The sequence below is a fragment of the Carassius carassius genome, chromosome 14, assembly GCF_963082965.1.
Source record: "Carassius carassius chromosome 14, fCarCar2.1, whole genome shotgun sequence".
NCBI classification, from domain to species: domain Eukaryota; kingdom Metazoa; phylum Chordata; class Actinopteri; order Cypriniformes; family Cyprinidae; genus Carassius; species Carassius carassius.
The window spans coordinates 28311498-28330654 of record NC_081768.1 but is presented as its reverse complement, the minus strand read 5'-3'; the positions used below and the strand labels follow the sequence as shown (position 1 = coordinate 28330654).

Below are 19157 nucleotides of genomic sequence, written 5' to 3'. Positions count from 1 at the left end.
TAATTTAAGGTATATTTAGAACAGATAAAAATGTGCGATTATTCACGAGTCATGAAAATCATACAATTAAATATTTGAATCGATTGACAGCCCTAAGTTAAAATGGCTAAAATTAAATGTAGACTTACGCTGGTAACTCATCAGTGTTAAAGAACCTTTGACTGAATGGTTCTTTGTGGAACCAAAAGCTAAATGTTTTCACACTTTTCTCATTCTCACTAATTCAAGTTTTTATATGAATGAAGGAAGCAATGAAGGGAACCAATTGTCTTCAGAAAAGTTTCAATCGCATTTTAATTTTACCTGATAAAGTATTATTTATGAGCTGAGCTCTGCTTTGATTACAGCCATGTAATACAGCCGTGGAAACCACTGTATTTCTGACAAAGCACCTCCTACTGGCTGTTAAAGAATGTGCAATTTCAATAACCCAGTCTGCAGTTTTTGTTCAGACCAGTGCGAAAAATCACCCAGAATAAATTAGTTTTAAATGATATAATAATTTATACTTCTGACTCATTCATTTTCTTAAAAGAAATTGTTTAAATGTTCAATTGTGAGGTTTATAATTTTAGTTTTTTGTTAAAACTTGTATCTCAATGGTAAATCGATTGCTATTTCATGGTCTACATCATAAAATATAATGTAAAGCCCTTCTATAAGTCCCACTCAAGCTACCTGTTTTAATACAAAATACATCAGTACAGGAAAATAAAAGTCAAACCATTTCTTGGGGTCTTTAAGAGTCACTTTGAGACTCTGTTTAATGTTTGAAGCAATTCATTTCACAGGGTCTGAACAATGACCTAAAGAAATATTTGTACACATTTACATTTAAAATAGCCCTTTGCAATAAAAAAACAAAACAAAAAAAATTGGCTGACGAGACACCATTTACTTGTTTGTACTGGTGTCTACTTAAGTTTAATTATTTATTTATTTTACTACTTTCCTTTCCCCAGTCTTCCTTAACCACAGCATCTCCACATAAGCTTATAGGTGCAGCCTTTGTGGACTACGCTAAGTTGCTTTGCTCAATCAGGCTGAAACAGGGTGCTGTGCTATGGGCATCTCGTGCTGGAGAGGCGGGAAAGGAGCTGCTGGATGAGCTGACCCAAACAGAGAGTATGGGGCTAGAGCCCAGCTCCAGTGAGGCGGAAGTGGACAACTCTCTTGGCAATGTGGAATGACTTGCCCCAAGTACACGAGTGGGGGAAAAAGAGGATATGTAAAAAATAAAAATAAAGATGAATGAAACCTTTAAAATAAATAAATATATATATATATACACTCAAAAATAAAGGTGCTTCATGATAGCATAGAAAAACCTTTTTTGTCTCAATGGTTCTATAAAGAACCTTTAATATCTGAAGAACCTTTCTGTTTCATGTAAGGTTCTTTGTCGCAAAAGAAGGTTATTCAGATTATAAGAAGGTAAGAAAGAGATGGTTCTTTAAAGAACCTTTGACTGAATGGTTCTTTGTGGAACCAAAAGTAGTTCTTCTATGGCATCAATGTTAAGAAGCTTTTAACCACCTATATTTTTAAGAGTACATAAGCATGCGGGTAGTCAACAAACATGCACATCTTTTAATTCAAATTATTTCTTAGTTATTTTTTTACAATTCTTTGCTGGTTGTGAGATGTGTGCCCCATGTCTTGTACCCCTACACATTCCCTTAGCGTTTGTTATCTTGCTGTAATGTATTCCAAACCTGCTCTTGCAAATATTTTAGCAACTAAATATTGTCAAATTGAATTAAACTATATAAAATAATAATAATAATAATGTTAATAATTGATTAAAAAATAAATTGTGAGAATCTTTAAAATGAGTTTGTATTTTTTTGACATGAAGTCTGCCTTAAATTTCAGATTATTCAGGCAATTATTTAAAGATAAAATATTGAAAATAAATGAAATGTGTTAATCTTATGAAATACCCAGTTTCACCCCAATATTATTATTATTTTATTTATTTTTTTATGTTGTTGTGGTGAATTATTACCTAGACATATTTTTAAAGGTTTCATGAGTATCACTGTAAGTTGTCTATGTCGGGTCTCGGGGCTAATCACCTGTCTTTTTGGTGTGGGTGTGTGTGTGTTGGGATGGTTTGACAGCTCACCGCGTCTGCCTGTTTGTGTTTTCCCCGCCTCCCTTGTTTCCCCGTTGTTAACCTTAATTGCTCGCCACCTGTTCTCTATGTCCTTCTAATTTTCCCCTTTATTATTCCCTGTGTTTCTCTGTCTATTGTCAGACTGTTGTTATTCGTACCAATAGCTCCGATCATCTAGCAGCTCTTTGTACTCACCCTGTCGTGTCTTGTCCTCAGGCTCCTCAGCCTCAGTGTGTTTAGCTGTTTTCTCTGCCCTAGTTCTTACAAGCCCAGAGCTAGTAGCTTCCAGCTGTCATCCTGTCACTGCGAGTTAAGCCTGTGAAACGTGACTCATCTGCTGTTCATCCTGTCACTGCGAGTTAAACCGGTGAAACGTGACTCATCTGCTGTTCATCCTGTCACTGCGAGTTAAACCTGTGAAACGTGACTCATCTGCTACTCATCCTGTCACTACGAGTTAACCTGTGAAACGTGACTCATCTTCTCTGTCTCCGCTTTGTGAATAAAGCCTTGAGTTTACCCGCATCTGAATCCAGCCTGCTTTCTCCTGACAGAACAGTCTGACCAGATTATGGATTCAGCGGGATCTGATCCGCTTCGCTCGGCTCTCGTTCAACAGGGAGTGTTGATAGGGCAGCATGCCACCCAGCTCAACACCACCGCGCTGGATGTGGACGTTCTCAGTGCCCGAGTCTCCGAACTCCTCACACGGGTGGACGATCTTCAGCGAGAGGCAACGAGCCGGGGGCCCGTTCCTCACACCGGTATGTCACACGAGTCCGAGCCCCATGCTAACAACCCGCCGGTCTACGATGGCGATCCTAACGCCTGTCAAGCGTTTCTCTCCCAATGCTCGCTGGTGTTTTCTCTGCAGCCCCGGCGTTACGCAAATGAAGAGACCAAGGTGGCTTACTTCCTCACACTCCTCTCGGGCCGTGCCCGCGAATGGGGAATAGCCGTATGGAGATCGCGGGCTTCCTGTTGTGCCACCTTCGCGGATTTCAGTCAAGAGATGGCCAAATTGTTTGATCGCTCTGCTCAGGGGGACGAGTTCAGAAGAAGGACGGCTCCCTGCGCCCCTGTATTGATTACAGAGGTTTGAATGACATTACTATCAAGAACAGGTACCCCCTACCTTTAATGTCTTCTGCTTTTGAATTATTGCAGGGAGCTCGGGTCTTCACCAAGTTAGACCTGCGCAACGCCTACCACTTGGTGCGCATTCGGGAGGGGGATGAGTGGAAGACGGCATTTAACACTCCTTCGGGACACTATGAGTACTTGGTTCTTCCGTTTGGTCTTACCAATGCTCCAGCCGTTTTCCAGGGACTCGTCAACAGCGTGTTGGGTGACATGATTAATCAATTTGTCTTTGTGTATTTGGATGATATTTTGATTTTCTCCTCTTCTCTCCAATTACACACCCAGCATGTCAGACGGGTTCTCCAGCGGTTACTAGAGAACCAGTTGTTTGTCAAGGCGCAGAAGTGCGAATTCCACGCTGAGTCAGTTACGTTCCTTGGCCACATTATTTCTACGGAGGGGATCAAGCCTGATCCCGCTAAGATTGAAGCTGTTGCCCAGTGGCCGGTCCCTGACTCCCGGAAGGCTCTGCATCGTTTCCTGGGTTTTGCCAACTTCTACCGGCGATACATCCGTAATTTTGGTCAGATCGCTGCACCGCTGACAGCCTTAACCTCCACTAAGGTGTCCTTCAGGTGGAACCGGGGAGCGCAGGTAGCCTTTGACATTTTAAAGTCCCGTTTTGTCTCTGCACCTGTTCTGATGGTTCCAGATCCGGAAGCCCAGTTCATTGTCGAGGTTGATGCTTCGGACGTTGGGGTTGGCGCAGTTCTATCTCAGCGTTCCCTCCATGATGGGAAAGTTCATCCTTGTGCACTCTTCTCTCGTCGTCTCAGCCCTGCAGAACGTAACTATGACATAGGCAACAGAGAGCTGCTGGCGGTACGATTGGCCTTGGGTGAGTGGCGTCATTGGTTGGAGGGGTCAGCGCAGCCCTTCTTGGTCTGGATGGATCACAAGAACCTAGAATACATCCGTTCGGCCAAGAGGCTGAGCTTGCGTCAGGCCCGCTGGGCGCTCTTCTTTGCCAGATTCAACTTCACCCTCTCGTACCGGCCGGGATCTAAGAACACCAAGCCCGATGCCCTCTCTCGCCTGTTCGGTTCTCCGGGGGGGTAGTTTGCGGCCGAGGCCATCCTTCCTGAGGGGGTGGTGGTCGGGGCTCTTTCGTGGGGTATCGAGCAGCGAGTTGAGGAGGCCGGTCGAGGGGTGCAGGTGCCGGGAGAGTGCCCGGCGGGCAGGTTGCCGGTGCCGGCTGCGCTGCGCTCTGAGGTCCTTGAGTGGGGTCACTCATCCAGGTTAGTCTGCCATCCAGGTATTCGGGGAACGTTGTCTGCCATCCGACAGCGTTTTTGGTGGCCTACTATGGCCGCAGATGTTAGACAGTTTGTGTTGGCCTGCCCCACATGTGCCCAGAGTAAGCCTGTCAATCGCCCTCCTGATGGTCTACTGCATCCTCTCCCTATCCCTTCCCGTCCTTGGTCACACATTGCCCTTGATTTCGTCTCTGGGCTTCCTCCGTCGAAGGGAAACACTGTAGTTCTCACGGTGGTGGATCGCTTTTCCAAAGCGGTTCATTTTATTCCCCTGCCCAAGCTGCCCTCCGCCCGGGAGACCGCCCAACTGGTGGTGGATCACGTCTTCCGTCTCCACGGGTTACCGGTAGATGTGGTTTCAGATAGGGGTCCCCAGTTTGTCTCCCGGTTCTGGAGGGAATTTTGTAGACAGATTGGGGCCTCTGCAAGTCTGTCTTCTGGTTTTCATCCTCAGACCAATGGGCAGTGTGAGCGGGCCAACCAGGATCTAGGAAGAATGCTCCGCTGTCTAGCATCCAACAATCCGAGTTCCTGGTGTCAACAGCTCTCCTGGGCAGAATACGCTCATAACACCCTTCCTGCGTCAGGTATGTCCCCTTTTGAGTGTGCTGTTGGTTATAATCCACCTCTGTTCCCATCACAGGAACCCGACGCAGCGGTTCCATCTGCCCTGGCTTTCGTCCAGCGCTGCCGTCGCACCATGGAGAAAGTCAGGAGGATTTTGGTCCAAACCTCTGGCAGAACCAAGGCTACAGCTGATCGTCGCCGGTCCTCTCCTCCTGCCTATGTGTGTGGTCAACGGGTTTGGCTCTCTAACAAGGATCTGCCTCTCCGGGCGCCTTCTCGTAAGCTGGCACCCAGATTCATTGGGCCATTCCGCATCACCAAGGTGGTTAGTCCGGTGGTGATCAGGCTCAAGCTCCCTCCTACTCTTGGTCGGGTTCACCCGGTGTTTCATGTTTCCAGGGTCAAGCCTGTGTTCTCTTCCCCCCTTAATCCTGCTTGCAGTCGCCCCCCCCCCCACCCCCTCGTCTTGTGGATGGATCTCCTACCTATACGGTTAAGAGATTACTCGGTGAGCGGCGCCGCGGCAGGGGGTTTCAGTATCTTGTGGACTGGGAGGGGTATGGTCCAGAGGAGAGGTGTTGGGTGCCGTCCCGGGACATTCTGGACCGCTCGTTGATTGAGGACTTCCGGCGGCATCGAGGTAGGCCCCTTCCTAGAGCGCCAGGTGACGCTCCTGGGAGGGGGGGAACTGTCGGGTCTCTGGGCTAATCACCTGTCTTTTGGTGTGTGTGGGTGTGTGTGTGTTGGGATGGTTTGACAGCTCACCGCGTCTGCCTGTTTGTGTTTTCCCCGCCTCCCTTGTTTCCCCGTTGTTAACCTTAATTGCTCGCCACCTGTTCTCTATGTCCTTCTAATTTTTCCCCTTTATTATTCCCTGTGTTTTTCTGTCTATTGTCAGACTGTTGTTATTCGTACCAATAGCTCCGATCATCTAGCAGCTCTTTGTACTCACCCTGTCGTGTCTTGTCCTCAGGCTCCAGTGTGTTTAGCTGATTTCTCTGCCCTAGTTCTTACAAGCCAAGAGCTCCTAGTAGCTTCCAGCTGTCATCCTGTCACTGCGAGTTAAGCCTGTGAAACGTGACTCATCTGCTGTTCATCCTGTCACTGCGAGTTAAACCGGTGAAATGTGACTCATCTGCTGTTCATCCTGTCACTGCGAGTTAAACCTGTGAAACGTGACTCATCTGCTACTCATCCTGTCACTACGAGTTAACCTGTGAAACGTGACTCATCTTCTCTGTCTCCGCTTTGTGAATAAAGCCTTGAGTTTACCCGCATCTGAATCCAGCATGCTTTCTCCTGACAGTCTAAGTGGCTCTAAATTGTTAACATTTAAATGCAAAAACGTGTGATGGGTGCAGCTGTTTATGTTGTGTATGACTTTCATTGGTTAAATTTGGTTTGTTGGCTATATTTAACAAGTCAAAAAAATTATAAAGATGTAAATTTGGCCCATTTTTAGCCCATTTGATATATATATATATATATATATATATATATATATATATATATATATATATATAAAATATATTTCAAAATTAACAAAAACTTTCTATAACGGAAGTGCCAGGCTCTCTCACCACTAAGTCCCAACGTTCACCCTCACCAGAGTACTGATCACCCATACCTGATATGGTTTGTTCTGCAATCACGCACCACTCATAAGTGCACACGTCACACACTGTCTTTGTCTGGTCTCACATTGAGCTTCATACTGCTTACCAGATCCCAGTGTGTTGCTCCTTGAAGATCCCTGATCTTTCTCTTCTGCGCTTTCCTTGTTGTACTCCATCGGATCTTCCTGCTTGTGGATACTCCGCTTACCCTGAAGAATGTGAGACCATTTACGCTCATGCTTGATTTTCTGTTTGATAACAAACGGTCTAATAAACTGTTATACTTACCGTTATTCCCCAATGTCTGTCTGTTACACCTTCATCTGACAGTGTTAAAACTGACAAAAAACTGATGGTGTTGACAAAGGTCCAACTGAGGTCACAACAGTTGTTCAACAAGACAACACATTTTTTAACTTAATATTTAATTTTTAATTCAACAATTGCTTTTATCCTTTTAGCAGTACATTGTATCTCATTCTGGGTACTGTAGGTCAAAAAAATACAACAAGCTTATTTTAGGTTCAGTATAATGGTAAGTATTATTATGTGCTGCCCTGTCTCAGCAACAGAATTGTTCTTAATTTAAATCCATAGTATATGTGGCCTTTTTTTTTAAAACATATCAGTTGAATTGAAAGTTTTGTGAGCACGTCAACTTCAGCTTACAAGTCAAATCCAACAGATATAAAACCTGATGCATTTTACGTCTGATGCAGCTGACAAAATTTAATGTTTCCACCATAACTATGTTTTGACACTGGAGCAGGTTTTTTTTTCTTCTTCTTCTTCAGTAGTAAAGCCTTAATAGACAAAAAAAAACATTTAAAAGATTTATCTATTTACAGAAACTATTACACGGGTATGACGGTGTTGAAATGTTAAAGCTTCTGTGACCACTGTAAGGCCTAAAATGATCCCCCAATGAAGCCAAACTCGCACAAAACAGATCTCATGCAACAAAACAATAAAACTAATCTGGAGAAGTGATCTTGAAAGTGAGAAAATGACACCACCTTGTCCAAACTTCCCTCCTTGCTCATTTATCACCCCTCTCTTCCCTCTCACTCTTCTACCCCAGCAGTTTTCATTGTAAATTCACTAAAGAGTTCTATGTACTTCATATGATGTATCTTGTGAAATTGTTGTTTTTCTCCAAGTTTATATCATTGTAAAGGTCTCTGTGCAATTGGTAAACTTGTGTAATTTTCATAGTTATATTATGATAAAGTTTGAAAACTTTTGAAGAATTCATGTTCTGCTGCTGAGGGGTGTGTCTCCCCCAGGGTCTGTCAGAATATTTTACTTTCTCCAGAAAGGAGTGATGCTTGGGTCACGAGATTTCTTTGTTCTGGTCTGGATATACAGTATACTTCTTCTGCACAATCTGAATTTGCTGCAGCCTGGAATTGAACTACTGGTTTCGTCTGGTCAGAGGAGAACTGGCCCCCCAACTGAGCCTGGTTTCTCCCAAGGTTTTTTCTCCATTCTGTCACCGATGGAGTTTCGGTTCCTTGCCGCTGTCGCCTCTGGCTTGCTTAGTTGGGGACACTCCATCTACAGCGATATCGTTGACTTGATTGCAAATAAATGCACAGACACTATTTAAACTGAACAGAGATGACATCACTGAATTCAATGAAGAACGGCCTTTAACTGTCATTTTGCATTATTGACACACTGTTTTCCTAATGAATGTTGTTCAGTTGCTTTGACGCAATGTATTTTGTTTAAAGGAGCATTGCGTAGGTTCTGAAATTTCTAACCGTTACTGACACCAGTGGCCGTTAGAGGAACTGCAGGAACTGTAAGTTTTTAACTTACGAGGAGTGAACATGGGTGTCTGAATTGTGCTGGAGGCTGGTCGCTTCTTTCCATCCGCAGAGTCCATTTGAAAACACTATTGCCGCTGCTTACTATAATGGCTGGCGTGCCGTAAGGTTCTAAGCCCAAGTAGACGATAACGCGCATGACGTCACATTTTGTGAATTTTCGCAACAATTCGGGCCCGACTCCTCCACACACAATTGAGCCTACAGGCTGATAGAGGCAACCGTGGTGGACAGTCGAGGTGTCATTCTTTTTTTTACATCATGGTTGCCTCATACATGTACAAATGAAAACTCTATCTTAAAGATTTTTTTAAGTAAAAACCTCCACATAGCTCCTTTAAAGCGCTATATAAATGAAGGTGACTTTACTTGACTTGACTATAAGCGAAGTGGCATCATTTGGTATTCTATAACCAGAAAAAAGCTTCTTTGAAGCTCTGCACTAGAATTCTAGTATGCTGCTGTGTGTCTCTATTCTGTCAGGTATACATCTCTCAATCTTAGATTCATCTTTGAGCAACTGTTGTTATGTATTCATCTGAATAGGAACTGAATTTAATCCTGAATTTGTTTCTCATTATTTAATTATATAACTGGCATGATACATTGTACCTGTAGCAGAAGCTAACGAGCAAAGTGTCGTGTCACCATAAAAATGGACCCTTTTCAACAGGGTGATGATGACGTGTCATCATCAGCATAAATCCTGGAATGTTTTTTATATTTTATTTTTTGTTTTAAATTATTTACATTACTTTATACAGCACTATACTTTATATTGTATTACCTTTTTATAAATGTACAAAAACTAGTTAATGCTGCTGTGAGGGTTTCTAATACAGCGTCTGTGGGAGTGATGACATATTGACATATATTTCTCTCTTCTGACTGCAGTTATCCATCTCTCGCAATTGTTTTCCTCTTTTTGAAAGTTGTGAAAAGTTTTTCTTTTGCTATTTGAGTATTAGATGTGACCAGTAGCGGTGGCTTTCTTAATATATCAAAAATTATTTTGCAAGGGTTATATGTTCTATGTATTTTTTTAGCAGATTTTTTTTTTTTTGACCACCGAGGGACGTGGTCTACGAAATTTATGAGATTTTTTGGTCCCACTCCGCCTCTGCTTAGAATTTTACTTAACTTTATTTTATCGTATTCTATGTTCTTTTATAAATATTATGCATTTGATATAAATATATGCTTTTTATATATATTATATACCATAAATCGTCACCAACACTTCGCTGATGCTCACAGGAGACCACATCCCACCTACCAGCCTGGACAACTGGTATGGCTGTCAACTAGAGATATCAGATTGAGACAACCATGCAAAAAACTTAAATACATTGGACCCTTCCCTGTGGAGGGACAAATAAATCCCGTCACCTACCGGTTACATCTACCTGATCAGTATCGGATACATCCAACCTTTCATGTTTCACTATTAAAACCCCATCACCCATCTGTTTCCATTCCTACTGCAGACTCGGTCCCTGACGATGAACCCCCGTTGCCACCCATTGAAGCTGAGCCCATCTACACGGTACGAGAGATTCTAGACTCCTGACATCGTGGCAGACAATTGGAGTACCTTGACTGGGAGGATTATGGACCCGAGGAAAGATTTTGGGTTCCTCGCCAAGATATCCTAGACCTCAACTTGCTCACAGACTTTCACACCCAGCACCCAGAAAAACCCGCTCCACGACCCAGAGGTAGACCCCCACGACGTCGGAGAGTGAGGTCTGCTGGCACGGACCCTGGAGAGGGGGGTAATGTCAGGGATCAGGCAGTTCTGCTTCCTGCCAATCAACCACGATCCCCGTCACCTGAGTATTAACCAGCCACACCCGCACCACAGATCCCCGTCAAGCCTCCAACAGGAACAGACTCTTCTCTCTCGTCTCCTGAAGCTATACTTGCCAGGCGTAACGTATACTCACCTTTTGGTGTTACATTAACCTGTGTCTTTGCTCTGCTGCCCTCAGGACCGCTGATCATTAGCTCTGTACCGGTGATTCTATGGTTGCTGAAATCTCCTGTGATTCTCCTGATGTAGTTACTGTCTTCGGCATCTAAGGATAAAGAGAACGCCCGTGAACGATCTTGACTCTGGCTTTGACGTTACAAAACTCAATCTTCTTAAGATTTGAAATAGAAACTCATGAGACATGTGACTTTCAACCCATTATTTTTCTAGATTGCTAGAGGACTGATTTCATGTATTTTTATATCACATTTTTTTCAAAAAGAATTTTCAAGGCACTTTTCAAGGCACTTCAGTGTCTAAAACTTTTAATATTTTTGAGTATTATCAACTCTGGTTGATAAAAAGTAAAGTCAAAAGGGTCTTCTTTCCAAAGACACCAAATTTATGTGTGTAACAAACATAAGTAAGGAACTTTTGCAAATTAGGTAGGCACTTTCAGCTGTGAGTCTCATAATGGGGGGGGGGTGTCTGGTTAACAGGTTATGATAGTCGATGCAAGACCACAAGCCTCCGTCCTTCTTGGCCACAAAGAAAAAGCTGGAAGCAGCAGGGGAGGTTGATGGATGGATATAGTCTTGCTGTAATGCTTCCTCAATATACTCCTCCATGGCCTTCTGGTCGGGGCTGGAAAGGGAGTATTTTTTAACCTCTTGGTACTGGTTCATTGGGGAGGAGATTAATGATACAGTCCCATGGTTGGTGAGGTGGTAATTTGGAGGCTCGTTTCGGGCAGATCACATCACTGAAGAGGGCATAGTCATTGGGGATATCGACGGAATGGGGGCTCTCTATGGAAGTGAAGTTGACAGGGATCATTGTAGCTGACTCGATGCGTCTTGAGAGGTGAGGAAACATTGGAGGAGAAAACATTAATTGCCCCACTTCAGGACTTCTCCTGTTGCCCATGAAATGGAGGAATTGTGGAAAGTGAGCCAAGGGCACCCTAGAACTATCCCAGTAGTGGAATCCTCTAGAACCAGTCGACAAATGTCCTCCATGTGTAACTGGCCCACATGAAGCTGGATGTGACCACGCAGTGTCTAACCTCTCACTAGCCAAGGGGACTTTATATGGGATGTCATCGAGTCTTTTCTTGAGCAGGAGTGAGTTGCACGACAGTAGTCAGAGGTTGTACATTGACTGAGGAAGAAGAAACCACACTCATCACGGGTCGTAGGTGAAGGATGGGACACATCTGTATGATATGTCCCCCCGGCCGCAGTAAAGACACAATCCCTGTGTCAGCCGGAGGTGACGTTTGGCCGAGGACAGCTGTTTGTTCCATAAGAGGTATATGTTTCAAATTAGGGTATTTACCATTTACATTACATTACATTTACATTTAATCATTTAGCAGACGCTTTTATCCAAAGCGACTTACAAATGAGAACAATAGAAGCAGTCAGGTCAACAAGAGAACAACTACAGTATACAAGTGCCATGACAAGTCTCAATTAGTCTAGTATAGAACACATAGCCAGGTTTTTTTTTTGTTTGTTTTTTGTTATAAATGAAAAGACAAGAAAAGGAAAAGTGCTAGTGTTAGTTGGTTAAGTGCAGACAAAAAAGATGAGTCTTTAGATGTTTCTTGAAAATGAGTAAAACATGATGCAAAAGCTAATTTAGTTTAGCCAGGTCTTATTTTAAAAAGTTATCAAATAGAAATTTCCTGACGTCTTTTTGTGTTGTTAATTACTTATTATTATTTGAATTAATACAGTTATAATAGTCAGGGTGACTATGAACAGGAATCAATTGAAAGGAAGGGGAAACCAATAAAGCAAAGATTTTTATGAGTTTTTGAAAATAGGACATTGTGTAAAAGTGCTTGGGGTGAATTTGCCTTTAATTTTTTTCCAAAAAAAATTGCCATTGATTTGGGACATGATGTAAAAGTGTTATTCACAGACACTTGGGGTGAATTTGCCTTTAATGTTCTCCAAAATTATATATAACAAATTTTTAAAGTGATAATCTGGGTCATTCTGAGTCTGAACACATATGAATTGAAAGAATGAGCTAACCTATAAAAGGAACACTTTTTATGAGTGTTGGAATGTAGGACACAGTGCAAGTGCTAGGACAAATTTAGTTGTTTTTGGTGATTTTGCTTTAAGGTGTCTCCAAAACTGTACAGTAAAATGTCTTGAGAATGAATATAGTCATAGTCAGGGTAACCCTGAATATATGTGAATTGAAAGAATGAGCTAACCTATAAAAGGACACTTTTTATGAGTGTTGGAATATGCTGAAATAATCCAAGTGCAACAATGGAGTTGGCGATTATGCTTTTAGTTTTTTAGTTGTATGATGATTTCGAATTCGAGCTCTTTATTTAACCCATCAAAGTACATACACAGCAGTGAACACACACCCAGAGCAGTAGGCATCCATTTATGCTGCGGCACCTGTGGAGCAGTTCGGTGATTTGCTCAAGGGCACCTAAATCATGGTATACCCAGCCCAAGACTCAAACCCACAACCTTAGGGTTAGGAGTCAAATTCTACTTCACTAGGCCACGACTTCCCCAACTGTAGTCAAGTCAAGTCACCTTTATTTATATAGTGCTTTAAACAAAAAAGATTGTGTCAAAGCAACTGAACAACATTAATTAGTAACACAGTACTAAGTCACAAAGTCAACACAAAATATACTAACAACAAGGGACAGACACAGCAGGGAATATAAGGGAAAATGGGAACAAGCGACAGGTGAGGGCAATCAGCATACAATGACAGAACACAGACAACAGGGAAGCCGATGAAGCACCCTGAACCGTGACAGTACCCCCCCCGGGGGGCTTAGACTCACCATGACGACAAAGGAATTGGTCAATGCGAGCGCGATCCAGAATGTCACGAGCCGGAATCCAGCATCTCTCCTCCGGACCATAACCCTCCCAGTCTACCAGGTATTGATAACCTCTACCCCTCCGTCTCACATCAAGGAGCCACCGTACCGTATAAGCCGGAGACCCCTCGATGAGTCTAGGACGCGGAGAGACAGAGGTCTGGGGCTGAAGGGGGGAGCGAATGACGGGCTTTATCTTGGAGATATAAAACACCGGGTGGTTATTCTTAAACTGGGGGGTTAAATTGAGTCGAACCGACACCGGACTGAGCACCTTAGAAATGGCAAATGGTCCAATAAATTTGGGTCCCAGTTTACGTGAGGGAAGTCTGAGAGGAATGTCCTTGGAGGACAACCAGACCTTCTGACCGCACACGTAAAGTGGGGGCTTAGCACGGTGGCGGTCCGCTGACGCCTTGTTCCTGTCACCAGTCTGGTGACCCTCCACGTAAGGAGGCATCTCTGAATAAACGAGTGCAAGGATGGAACAACGGCATCAGATTCTTGGGGGGGAATAAGGGTGGCTGGTAGCCTAAACAGCACTGGAAGGGAGACAAACCCGTAGATGAGACCAGGAGGGAGTTATGAGCATACTCCACCATAGTTAATCTGGAACTCCAAGATGACGGTTCTGCGGACGCCACACAACGCAAGACTCTCTCCAGATCCTGGTTAGCACGCTCAGCCTGACCGTTTGTCTGCAGGTGATACCCAGAGGAAAGACTCGCAGTCGCCCCCAGCTGTCGACAGAACTCTGCCCAAAACTTAGACACAAATTGGGGACCCCTGTCAGAAACCACGTTCGCGGGGAGGCCATGAATACGGAAAATTTGATCCAGGACAATAGTCGCTGTCTCCCTCGCTGAGGGCAATTTGAGGAGGGGAATGTCTATCATGTCTATCTGTTGATTCTGTTCTTCTTTTACCATTGTTGTATGTGCTAAAAACAAAAAGAGGACAGTAGGTCCTAACTGCACATATTTCTATGTGGATATACATTATACTCTTATAATGTAACGCTAGTCACTTGATAGTCATGCTAGCAACATGCTAGTCACTTGTTAATCATGTTAACAACATGTTAGTCAAGTCAAGTCACATTGATATCAATGATATCGCTGTAGATGAAGTGACCCCAACTAAGCAAGCCAGAGGCGACAGCGGCAAGGAACCGAAACTCCATCGGTGACAGAATGGAGAAAAAAAACCTTGGGAGAAACCAGGCTCAGTTGGGGGGCCAGTCCTCCTCTGACCAGACGAAACCAGTAGTTCAATTCCAGGCTGCAGCAAAGTCAGATTGTGCAGAAGAATCATCTGTTTCCTGTGGTCTTGTCCTGGTGGTCATCTGAGACAAGGTCTTTACAGGGGATCTGTATCTGGGGCTCTAGTTGTCCTGGTCTCCGCTGTCTTTCAGGGATGTAGAGGTCCTTTCTAGGTGCTGATCCACCATCTGGTCTGGATACGTACTGGATCCGAGTGACTGCAGTGACCCTCTGATCTGGATACAGACTGGATCTGGTGTCTACGGTGTCACTTGCTAATTATGCTACCAACATGCTAGTAACTTACTAATCATGCTAGCAACATGCTAGAAACATGTTAACAACATACTAGTTACTTGGTAGTCATGCTAACGACATGATAGTAACTTACTAATAATTCTAGCAACATGTTAGAAACTTGTTAATGACATGCTAATCATGCTTACGACATGCAAGTCACTTGTTAATAAAGTATTAACATACTTCACTCTGTACTCTGACTTCTAGTTTCAAGTCTGAGAAGTACTCTGGCTTCTAGTTCATTTATTTGAACTACCTGTGTTAAAAATATCATTGTTAGGGTTCCCTATCCCAGAAAGTGGGGTGGCAGTTAATTAGGCCAACATTCCTAACAGCCATACTTTAGGTCACATTATTATTATCAAATTGAACAATTGCAAACAGCAATAACTTAATTCATGTGATGTTTGTATAGCTAGGCAACTTTGGTTTCCTCTTTTTGTGAAATTTAGATGGAAAATGGGTGCTTTTTTATTGATGAGTCATTTATCAAAAGCTAAAAATAGCTAAATTTGTTGCTAGGTGCTTTTGGAAGAAAAAATTGTAAGGGTAGTCTGAAAAGACATAATTAAAAATGAGTAATATTTTTGGCTAGCTGGTTGAGTTTTATTATCAATAGCAGAAGGTAAGAGTTTCTTGTATTGCCATAAGTCATCATAAGATAAATTATTAGACTATATAATTTAATGTGGAAAAATAAACCACACAAAATTAAAAAGGAAGTTCTAAGAAATAAGACTGAGAGAGGTGTTGGTTTGTTCACTTTGCCCTACTTAACCAAGTGTTAAAAGTAAATTGATTAAAAAAAAAAAAAAAAAACAGGTGGACTGAACATATTTCCTAATTTTGTTTTTAAGAAGATTGGAGGTATTGATTTCTTATTACTCATTAAATTATAAAAAATTTACCATGAGGTTTTATTAGTCTAACGGCTGGTAACCTACAATCGCTTTGGAAGAGGATTTGGTTTAGAGTTACAAACATACAAGCATACAAATGGTAGTCAACACGCCAAAAAACAATGGGTTACTACAGTTTTACTATAATAAAACCATGGTTATTTTTCATATGCCCTGAGAGTACTTCTTAATCAATTTCTAACCTAGTGATTAACAAATATTTAATTAATGTCATCTGTGTATTTAAGACAATTTATTTGGTAGTTTTAATTTAATCATATTTATTGTGGAATGTATACGAGGATGCTTACAGGATGAAGGACAGTTTGGTTTGCTGTAATGTGACACTATGGCAGAGAGCACATTTCACAAATCTTCCCTACTATTTGCTACAAAGTATGAGCTCAAAGGTATATACTTTTAGTCACAAAAATATTATACTTTTAAGCAGGGGCATTGCACAAGATCCCGGGCCCTATGCATAGGCAGTCCTGATGGGCCCCTAAATAAAAAATACAATATATTCCTTTTCAAGGGCCCTCTTTTCCTTTGGGGCCCTGGTAATCAGTACTGGTTTTACCCCCAGTCCGACGCCCCTGCTTTTAAGGCTTATAGGCGAATAGCTTCCATGGTTTTATTATAGTAAAACTGTAGTAACCCATGGTTTTTTGGCGTGTTGACTACCATTTGTATAACACAGATTTACTACAAATACCATGGTTAAACTACGGTTAATATAGCAAAACCATGGTTAATTTGTGGTAACCATGGTTATACTATAGTAACCATGGTTTTTTTGGTTTTATTTGTAGTAAAACCATGGTTAATTTTCGTAAGGGAGAGACGCAGTTGGTATTTAGAAACAATGTTTAAAAAAAACTACAATTCCCACAGGTCACGTAACTTCCGCCATCTTGATTGAGGCGGTCTGTGGACAGTAGGCATCGACCACGTTTTTTTTATGCTCGCCTATGTATGTTGAGCTTGTAGTGGAGTGTGCAGTACATTTTACAGATCTACTGTTGTGTTACATTCCATCTGCTTGGACGTGTTTAAAAGCCATGGCTGAACCGATACGTGCGCTGTGCGATGAGCTCAAAAAGGCTGTGAATGTGATGATGGAGGCAGAATCAAGCCAAACGTACCGTCTGGAGGCCCTAAAGGTGAACTATGTCTAATTTCAAATACGATTAAAAGGCTATTATGAATGCATTAATTTATAAATCCATATTATGAATGTCACATAACATTGTTTTGGGAACTCCCGTTAATCGTGCCTCCATATCATTCGCGTTTTTTTGTTTTTTGTTTTGTTCAAATATTCATTCGCACAAATCGTGATCTTAATGAGTTTTGATGTTCTTGTTTGTTGCCTTATCAAACCAACCTTATCAATATCTGTCAAGAAACATGTGGAAGTTAGAAATAGGCAACATTTCTTTGAATATCTCGCATACATAAAATGTTGCATGCCATGCACATTTACATCCTCGCCTTTACAGATGCAGAGCATTCGGTATAAGTACACAATGACACTTGTTAACAGACGGTGAGGTGTACCACACAAATATGTAAAGACGAGACTATAGCTGCTCATATCTGAAGTATGGAGCACCTCACTTAGGACAAAGTACGATAAAACAACAACAGCTAATATGTTTTCATGTTTTTCTAATCTGTAAATAAAATATGCACTGATGTCTCTTATTTATTATAACTTATTTGTTGCTGACTTATTTTCATTTTTAAAACAATGTGCACATAAAATTGTTGCCCCCCCATGATGTAAACTCAATTTCATATGTCATAAGTTTTCTTTTTTACAAAACAAATAATTTTAAGACAACATAAAATAGTTTTCTTTACTGTTCTGATCAGTCCCTTGAACTGCATATACTAAAATATGAATTATGTGTAATGATGCAGTACAACATGTTGTTAAATCCTCTAATAGGTTTCCCTTTTGTTGTAGTTTATTGAAGAGTTCAAAGAGAAAAGTCCCCTCTGTGTTGAATGTGGTCTTCAGTTAGCGGAGATATCACAGACTGCAGTGGTCAGACACTTTGGGCTGCAGATACTGGAGCATGTAGTCAAGTAAGTGTTTTAAACCCTTTTTGTGTGTACAGTCAGGGCAACGTTTTGGCAGTGATATAAATTTTGTGTTTTGCAAAGTTTGCTGCTTCAGTATTTGTAGATTATTTTTCCATGTGTGTCTATGGTATACTTAAATAGGGTTGTGCACGATAGACGATAGTATCGTGTATCGACGAAAGTCAGAGATGTGTCGACTGTAGCAGATTTCTCTGTCGATAGTCAGGATGATATTAGGCTCATTCTCCTATTAATGTATTAAATTATAGCTAATAATAATAACTATTATTATTTTTATTTGGCGTCCTATTATAATGCGGCTATCAAACTGCCCAGCTATTACACTTCAGCACCGGGTTTCACACACACACACATACAAGCACGCAAAAGAGGATGAGCCTGTAGTCGGTGAAGAAGTCTCCACCTACATCGTCTGCAGATATAAGGTATTTAATTGCACTTTAACAAGTATTCTGAATGGCCTATTATGTGCAATATTTTAAACGAGCCCTCACTAACTGAGTTTAATGCCACAGTTATGTTAGAATTAGGGGTGTAACGGTACGTTTATTCGTACCGGACCGTTTCGGTACAGGGCTTTCGGTACGATGCACGTGTGTACCGAATGACAGAGTGCAATATTTTGTGCGCGAAACAAGTACATTTTCGTGTTTCCAAACGAACATATTAAGTGGCCGAAGTCTCCGCGTTCAGCGCAAATCCCGCCCTGCAGCTGATTCTAGGCCGGTGACACACTGGCTGCGTGGCGTCTCAGCCACGTGGCGTGTCCGTTTTTAATTCGGCTTCCATGTTAACAGGTTAGAGCTTGCAGACTGCCTGCGTGAGACGCGCAGGTGGAAAACGCGTGCTTGCTAGAAATAGAACCGACGCCTATTTTTCACGCGACACGCTAGCGTGTTGGAAGCGTTTTCAGGCAAAATAGAATAGGAAAATATGTTTATATGTCATTTTGTAAACAAATACATATTAATTCATGACACTTTGATGTTTGAAATTCTATAGGTTGACAAATTCAGATATAAATGTAATTTCAAAAATAAATTAATAATTATCGATTTTCAAATATTGCACCTGTCAAACATAGTCTATTTTGCCGTCAATACTGTTGACAGTGTCCTTTATCAGTAGGCTTTATATTTATGCTCAACATGAAGTATAGATATTGTTGTCATGAAGACAAGAGCCTGGTCTGTCGGCGGTCTCCCTC

General features: G+C 42.0%; 1 protein-coding gene across 2 annotated transcripts in view; it reads left to right on the top strand.

Annotated features, from left to right (window-relative positions):
- Window positions 1–16750: 16750 nt before the first annotated feature.
- The window catches only part of LOC132157448 (exportin-5), a 175564-nt gene continuing 173157 nt past the window's right edge, over window positions 16751–19157 (top strand). For both annotated transcript variants that reach the window (XM_059566807.1, XM_059566806.1), the window contains exons 1-2: window positions 16751–17001; window positions 17811–17932. In XM_059566807.1, the coding sequence (XP_059422790.1) occupies window positions 16810–17001; window positions 17811–17932 (314 nt within the window). In that variant the 5' untranslated portion in view covers window positions 16751–16809. The remainder of the gene's footprint in view (window positions 17002–17810; window positions 17933–19157) is intronic.